We start from the raw sequence: 8,693 nt of genomic DNA, 5'->3' as shown, positions 1-8,693 counted from the left end.
AGAGAGCACATGAAAGTAATTTTTGCACTGGGCCCTCCCACTCCATTTCAACATGGGATTTTAGCTGTCAGTGTGAAGAGGTAAAGTATATTTTGGGAAGTTAACATCTACTTTATCTGAAAAATATATTTCCAATAGATACTTACATATTTACAATCTTTCGCCCTTCTTCCCAACATTTTCAGTGTACATTTATTCATTATCTTGTCAAAAAATGAAGGTTCACAATTGCAAATGTAGAGAGAGCCATTGCACATGAGATGTGTCACACTCCTCATGGTGGAAGGGTTTGCTGTATTATTATATCATCACATGATATTAGTTTGGAACTTTCAGTAGGTTGGTGGTTGTGAATCTCTAGCAGAATGCATGAAGTCAAGAGGGTAAAACTGTGTGTGTGAAGAAGTGAGATATTTGTTGGAAATATTTTCTGGTAAGGAAGGTGTTAATGTACATCTTGTGTGTCACTTCAAAATTAGGAATGACTAGCACAGATAATGGTTAAGTAATTTTGTATGAAATTCAACAAACAAACAAGAGATGCAATAAAACATTTCCTCATAATCTGTTTGCCTATGTTTTACTTTATTAACATAATGTGCTTCCTTACTCAAGCACCAGGGGATTGGTATCTCCATGGCTCGGGTAATTTCCAGTATTTCTCACAAAATGCACAGCACTATAAGTATTATTAATATATTTTTTTTATATAAACAGAGTAAAAGAAAATGCTTAAAAACTCAACTTTCTGTTTGTCTTCAACAACAGCCTTTATTGGTGTCCTTTAAGGATGTTATCTCCTTTATAATATTTTGTTCACTTTTATCATGTAAACATTATTTACTCAAGATAGAAATCCCTAATTTGACTCCATGCTGTTAACTAGAATTACATTTGGTGGAATCAAAATAATGATTTGTAACTTAATAATGCCTACAGCATTCTAGCTTTATATGCTTACCTTGTTTATTATCCCTATATATTCAATATGATACAGTAAATGGATCCTATTGGTAATGAATGGTATATGTAGAAGGCAGTACTTTTGAGGATTACACTAATGGATCAGAACATTTTAAAATATGATCATTACTGGCATGGATAGCCATTTGTAAATTATCATGTTTAAAAGATCATTTACAGAATATTCTCAAGAAAATCTTTAAGAGAAGTTGTTGCTCTATCTATAATGTTATATTTTGATACAAACTAGGTGGTTCCTAGTGTAGAGATCATTGCTGGACTATCATTAAATGTTTAGGAAAAGTAGTGCTACTTGTTTTGCTTTATGTGCATAAAATAGGTCATTTTTGGATATTTAACAGTTTCACTAGAAATGGTTTCCACATTTTTGGTTTGAGAATTAATAAAGAACATATTGGAATAAGGTTTACAAAAGTCTTATTGTTGAAACAAAAAGTATATGTTGATATCACCACAACTTCTAGGCACCCCTCACCAGGGCAACCCATTATGCGACCTCCAGCCCCATCTGGTCCTCCTGGTCCAATGATGGGTCAACAACAGGTTCTCCAAGGTCAACCTACAGGTGTTTCAGTGAGAAGACCTGGGATGCTTCCTCACTTAGCTCCACAACCAATACAAAACAGCATGCCACCACCCAATACACCCATTCAGAGTGCACCTGCACCCCAACAACCTCCAGTCCACTCCCAACCAATTACAAGTCGACCTCCCAACCAGCAGTCATCTGGAGGGCCTCCATCTGTTCCAGCTATGATGCAGTTGCCACAACAGAAACAGAACAGAATCACACCTGTTGCCAAACCTGAAGGACTGGATCCAATTGAAATTTTAAAAGAAAGAGAGAATAGGTCTGTTTGAAAGCCAAATACCTAAAATAACAATTAAAAACACTGGTAATGAAACATTTTTAGAAGTTAAACCATGGTTTCTTGCTCACCTCTAACATCAGAAAATATCCTTTGTAGTGTGGATACCCACCAGATGAAATAGTAATTATAAATGACACGGTTGGATCACTATAGTTATTAACTACAGGCATTACTCATGTCAATTAGATATGTTCAGTACTTGTATTAATTACTATGATAATAGGTAAATGTTCTAATTAGTTAGTATAAATTATGGTATAAGGTTTTTCTAACAGTGATTTAATTATTTCTTGGACTTTGCACCTATTCTTTATCTTTCAAACACAATCAAATTTTGAATTGATCAAACAATACTAGAAAAAGTTGCATGTAAAAACGACTGGTATGGATAGAGAAAGCACTAAGTAGAGGAGCGAACATAGTGCTTTCTCTACCCATACCAGCTGATTTTACATATATAATTTTCTCTACAAGTGGGTTTTCTCATCAGATTAATACTGGAAAAAATAGCTCAAAGATGTAAAAAACATGCTTTGAGAATATGTTGGGACAATGATTTGCAAACAGGTGTTAAATTTGTTGCAGAAAGGAATTTCACTAACAGTACATAGAAAATAATTGTTGTTTATGCTGGTTAAGATGAAAAACTTAATTGCAGACACAATGTATAAATGTAATTGAGTCAAATATTTGTTAATTCTGACAAAATTTAATTTTTTTTCAATATGTAACTAAACAGAAGTAATTTTCTTTTCACATTCCAAGTTATTACTGTTTTTTTACATAAAAATACAGCTGAAAATGTAGAAATTGATATTTTTAGAAAAAAATTGTAAAATTATGAAGTTAATTATTTGAAAGATAACATTCACTTGCATTTTTTGCTTGTTTGAAAAATGGAGGATTATTTTTAAATGGCATAAAGTTGTTTCATTTACTTAACATACAGGGTGTTTATAAATTATTTACCCCATTATAAGCCTTTATAAATTATCTTATGTGAGGTATCTTAAAACATTTGTGCCAATTAATAACACAACTCGAAATTTTTGTTTTAAACAAGTAAACTACCACAGTTCAGTAAATCAAAATTCAGTAAACTTTCATGTGAGTCCCATTGGTAGCATGCAGGACATTGAGGTGGTAGATGATTTTTGTTCCAAACATTAAGAATCTTGTCTTGCATGGATGTTCTGTGAAATAAAGAAAAAAATATCTTCTTTGTGTTATTAATTGCCACAAACTGTTTTGATATAGCTCCTATAGTAAGGAAATTATAAAGGCCTATCATGGGGTAAATAATTTATGGATACCCTGCATTTTAGTGTACAATAACAGAATTGCGATATTAGTGTGAGGTAATTCTACTGATTAAAGTAATGATGTAGTCCTTACTGTCTATAGTAAACAAAGTAAGTTAACAAATGCATATAAATTTGAGAGAAAAGCTTTAAAACAAAACAGTTATGACTTAAAAAATTATGCATATAAATATTATAAGGGGCTTCAGTTTTATTACGTCCACACAATATAGGGTGATTGTATAAAAGGGTACTAAAGGAAGCTAACCTTTGCAGCTGACATAATTATTAATCAAAGCTGCTTTCTTGTGAATGTGTAAATTGTGTTAGGTCTAAATTATTTTCTTGATTCTTTGCAGACTCGCTTCACGAATTGCTCATCGTATTGAAGAACTTTCAAATCTTCCTGGAAGTTTGCCAGAAGATCTTCGTACAAAAGCAACTATAGAATTGAGAGCTTTGAGACTTCTAAACTTTCAGAGACAGGTGCGAACCATATATTTGTACACTTGAGACTGTAGCTGCTGTTAAACAGATTAAAAAGATGTTAGTTTTTTTTGTAATTTTGTGCAAAGCTATACAAGGGCTATCTGCACTAGCCATCCCTAATTTAGCAGTGTAAGACTAGAGGGAAGGCAGCTAGTCATCACCACCCACTGCTAACTCTTGGGCTACTCTTTTACCAAAGAATAGTGGCATTGACCTTCACATTATAACACCCCCATGGCTGAAATGGCAAGCATATTTGGTGTGATGGGGATTTGAACCCGCAATTCTTGGATTATGAGTTGAGTGCCCTGACCAGTTGGCCAAAATATTAGTTATTTACTCATTAACATACAAGTTACATATTTGTGTCATTATAATTTTAACTATATTCTATAGTATATTACAAGTGGATTTATTTTAGACCTATGTGTTTAGGATCTGTTCATGTTTAATATCTTTTAAAATTTTAAAGGAAAAATTGGAAAATGTGTAGTACAACTTTTTCCACATAATTGTGAAAGTTTGGAGGAAATGAATGTTTTTGAACTAACTTGATTTTACATATGTAATTCACACTGCATTCCAAATGCATCATAGAATAACAAATGAGTAATGAAAACAATTATTTCAAGCCTTGCTTTCATGTATTTGAATTATGAACCAGACATGTTGGTGATAACTGACCAAATTTGAAGAAGGAAATTTAAAATCACATTTTTATTTATTTATTAAGACACATTATCATGACACAGTGATTTAAAATTTGTTATTAATACACTTCCACTCTACAGCTGTGGTAGGGCACATAGGAGTTTAGGTTGTATCTACAGAAATATTGAATATAATTCTAAAGAGGTTATAATTTCATTGTATAGGTTAGACAACATTTGGAGCATTGTGTTCAGTCTTGGGCTACTTACCTAAGGAAAAACATTGAAATGTTGGAAAGGATTCAAAGGAGGGTTATTGAAGTGGTACCTGGTATAGAGAGGTTGTTTTTGAGGAGAGATTAAGATCCTTAAAACTGTTTTCTCTTGAAAAAAGAGTTATAGGGCATTTGAAGTGTTTAAGATTGTAAAAGGAATTGATAATGTTGATGCATCAACATTTTTCATACTTACCAGCCAGAATTATGGAGCTAGGGGACACAAATATAGATTTGGGTAAGGTGGAAGCCATTTTTAGCCAAAACAGTTTTATTTTTCAAATAGGGTGGTTGGCCTATGGAATGGATTGTCTTCAAAGATTGTGGAGGTAGTAAATTTGAGTGAGTTTAAAAGAAAGCTTGATAGATATATGCATTATAAAGGTTGGATTTTAATTTCTTAAAAAAATGTATTTAATAGTTTGTTGGGCTTAGAGAGTGACGCAGCCAAGATGGATCACCAGATACCTTGTTTTCCCAAAATATTATTTTATGTTATTGTGTTATATGATAAGAAAAACTTAAAAACAAAAGTTGCTATTATTGTTCCTAATAGTGGACCACCTCAAGATGGTAACCAAAACTTTGAAATTCCAACCAGGAGCTGTTTGGTTATCTTTATCAACAATAATAATAATAAAAAATGTTTAAGATTTGAATATGTATTAAGTGTAATTTTTTAGTTATTATTTATCAATTCTATGATATTACACAGTCATGTAATTTTACTTTATATTTGTGTGTGTTGTTGTTGTTAAAGGAATTGCACATAATGTAGAGGACATTTTATGTGTTTGTATTTTTCGTCTGTGATACATTATAATTACATTATTGCCAACGAATGACACACATGTTCTACATGAAAAATATCCAAACTGAGGTACCAAAGCCTCAGTCTTAATGAAGAAAGAACCAACTAAAACGAACTATGCATAATTGCCTGACCATTAAACTTTTAATTAAAATGAATTTTAAATGAATATTTAACTCAATTTTCACTTCTGTTATAGCTCAGAGCTGAGGTGATAAGTTGTATGCGACGAGATTCCACCCTAGAAACAGCATTAAATCCTAAACTCTACAAGAGAAGTAAGAGACAAGGATTACGAGAAGCCCGAATTACAGAAAAATTAGAGAAGCAGCAAAAGCTTGAACAGGAACGAAAACGTAGACAGAAGCATCAGGTTTGTTTATATATGGAATATATTAAAAACTTGTAAGGACATTCTCATCTTTGGTATATTAGATAATAATTTTAACAACTGAAAAACAATGCACTAAGTAATTTTTTTCTATCACTTTTTTCTTTTGTTCTTTTTACATTTACAGGTGCTTATTCTTATTAAGATCCACATTGATTTGAATAGACTTTTATATTTATTGGTCTAACTGAATATTTTTTATGAATTAGGTCTGAGATTTATACTTGTAAAATGTGTTAAAAAAAAGTTAGTATTCTGAGCTTTATCAAGCCTGTCATAATTGGCCCTAGCTAGTAAGGTTCAAGCCACAGTATACTTTTTTCAAATGTGGGTGGACTGTAACTGTGACATTTAGTTTTTATCTGGTTAAAGAGAATCTTTGTAGGCATCTGATGATGAATTGTTGCTTTTTTTCTGGTCAGCAGTTTTAGAGTTCTAAATTAGAGATAAGTTTGCCAGGTGTGTAAAGTGGTCTCTGACTTAGTCATTTAACCTGTGTATTAAATAAGATGCTGTTCAAATGATAATACCATTGCTTTTGCTTTAAAGTAAACTGACCTTGCAAAAACCTCATATGGAAAGGTGCCAAGATGAAATTTGCATTCATTATTTGTTCATGAAATCATACAGAAGAAAAGTGTTTTTTTCTTTATTGCTAATTTTATAAGAAATTTAATTCTAAAATTGTGATTAAAATCATTTAAATTGGATTTTTTCACTGCTTTCCTTTTAGTTTGACCATTGCAATTCAAAATCAGATGTGTAAAAATGGAATTTTTGAGCCATTTTTAATGTTTTTTTAAAATATTAAGTTGTTACTATGGATTTAGAAGAATACCATGCTAGGAGTGTCATTTTTTATGATGCTAAATCAGAAACATCAGATAACTTTTTAACTCACTGTGTTTTACTAGTAGAATTTCATCTCTGATGTTATTGACTAGAAAACTATTCCTCATAGTGACATGAAAATGTTCCAATTCAGTTCACTTTTAAGTGTTTTTATGAGAAGCCATGATGGTTTGACATTCAGCATAATGTATGTTACTGGCTGTAAAAATGATCTTCTACATTAAATAACTGTTGGTAGTTTCTGAATAGAAGGTAGATACATTCACTTTATTTTCTCACAAAACGTTTTCCAGTGTTTGTAATTGATACTCAGTATTATAGCCCATAAATTTTCATAAGCAAGTTGAATTTGTTGTCAGTGTTGAAAGGCTAATTCAGTGCAGTTTTCAATTGTTCAATTTTATTTAATTATTTAATTTTATGTACTGTAGATTATTAATATTCCTTTTTAATTATATAAATTTAATCAGTGCTTTTTTTTTAATTTTAGGAGTACTTGAATGCAGTTCTCCAGCATGCAAAAGACTTCAAAGACTATCATCGTAATGTTTTAAACAAAATTGGAAAAGTTAATAAAGCTGTTAGTACTTACCATGCTAACACTGAGAGGGAGCAGAAAAAAGAACAAGAAAGGATAGAGAAGGAACGTATGCGACGACTGATGGTAAGTTTTTTTTTCTCTTGAATTAAGCACGAAGCTACACAATGGGTTATCTGTGCTCTGCCCACCATGGGTATTGAAACCCCGTTTCTAACAGTGCGAGTCCACAGACGTACTGCTGTGTTACTGGAGGTGATGGTGAGTTGAATCAGAGTCTTTGTTATTTTTATTAGTTAATAGATGCTTGTGCTTAATCTACTTCATAAAAGTGATGAATTATGTTGTCTGCTTTTGTTTTGTGTGACAAATCTTAAATGTAAGTGAAATGTCTTTCTAAAAAATGTTATACAGTCACTCAATAAAATAAAATTACAAGTTAAAGCAAGAAATTTATTTAAAAACTAAGTATCTTAAAAAAATTATTAAATAGGATAGAATAAAATGTAACACTTTTTTGAGAAATAGGAAAAAAAGGAGTACCAGATAAAAAAGAACAGGAACTAGTGTTTAACATATCCATTGCATTCATGAACCATCATTTTTCATTCCTCGTAATTGAACATGAACATAGGAGGAGAATAATTGTTAAGGTAACACAGGATCCACATCAGGATTCCTCAGCCTAAAGAAAAAAATTATTATTTCTGATAAAGATCTGGTACCACTGGGACTTAATTTTTATATTATTTTGACAGAGGAAAAGAAAATCAAAACATGGAAAAAAGTGGCAAAAGTAAAAACCTTTTAAATGTGAAAATATCCACAAAACCTCCAAAATATAAATTACCAACTTGGGGATAATAAATTTAAAAGTCAACCTGGAAAGGATATGAAATTCTTTTAACACAAGAACTTTAGCAATTACATTCACAGAAGAATAATACTAAAGAGCTGCATATGCACAAATAGCATTATGATAGTGTAAACAAACCACTATATGTTTGTGTTGCCTAAAGGAAGGGATTTTAGTGTCCAAAACATTGTTCAAAACAATACGTATTGTTAAATTAAAAAAAAAATGAAATATAATATTTTTTGTAAGGTTTTAAATCAAAAGAAATGTTTATTGTAATAATAAACAACTTTTTGGAAGCTTTCAGTGAGATTCAGTTTCAGTTCTAAAATATCTAAGAAAACATACTGAAATGTATCTTTCAATATTTCTGTATTATTATCACCAACATATTATAGTGTTTTGTAAAATTAGTTTTTTTTCTTACTAGGCTGAAGATGAAGAAGGCTATCGTAAATTAATTGACCAGAAGAAGGATAGACGGCTGGCTTTCCTGTTATCTCAGACAGACGAGTATATCCATAATTTGACAGACATGGTGAAGCAACATAAAGCTGAACAAAAACGGAAGCTCAAAGAGAAACGAAAGCAAAAGAAAAAGGTGTGCCTGCATTTTGACAATTTCTAACACTTAAGTGAAATGCTAGAATACCTAAATATTCTGGAAAGACAGT

At 31.4% G+C, this 8,693-nt stretch overlaps 1 protein-coding gene across 2 annotated transcripts in view; it reads left to right on the top strand.

Moving 5' to 3' along the window:
* The first annotated feature begins 1,433 nt into the window (after positions 1-1,433).
* LOC143257082 (SWI/SNF-related matrix-associated actin-dependent regulator of chromatin subfamily A member 2-like) overlaps positions 1,434-8,693 on the top strand; it is a 74,339-nt gene continuing 67,079 nt past the window's right edge. For both annotated transcript variants that reach the window (XR_013031676.1, XM_076515274.1), the window contains exons 1-5: positions 1,434-1,835; positions 3,517-3,643; positions 5,582-5,755; positions 7,116-7,289; positions 8,450-8,620. Coding sequence is in view for 1 of the 2 variants with exons in the window: in XM_076515274.1 (XP_076371389.1) it covers positions 1,474-1,835; positions 3,517-3,643; positions 5,582-5,755; positions 7,116-7,289; positions 8,450-8,620 (1,008 nt within the window). In the remaining variant the exon portion in view is untranslated. The remainder of the gene's footprint in view (positions 1,836-3,516; positions 3,644-5,581; positions 5,756-7,115; positions 7,290-8,449; positions 8,621-8,693) is intronic.

The sequence above is a fragment of the Tachypleus tridentatus genome, chromosome 7 (assembly GCF_004210375.1).
Source record: "Tachypleus tridentatus isolate NWPU-2018 chromosome 7, ASM421037v1, whole genome shotgun sequence".
Lineage (NCBI taxonomy): Eukaryota > Metazoa > Arthropoda > Merostomata > Xiphosura > Limulidae > Tachypleus > Tachypleus tridentatus.
Note: the sequence above shows the minus strand (reverse complement) of the source record. Positions and strands in the feature narration are given on the sequence as shown.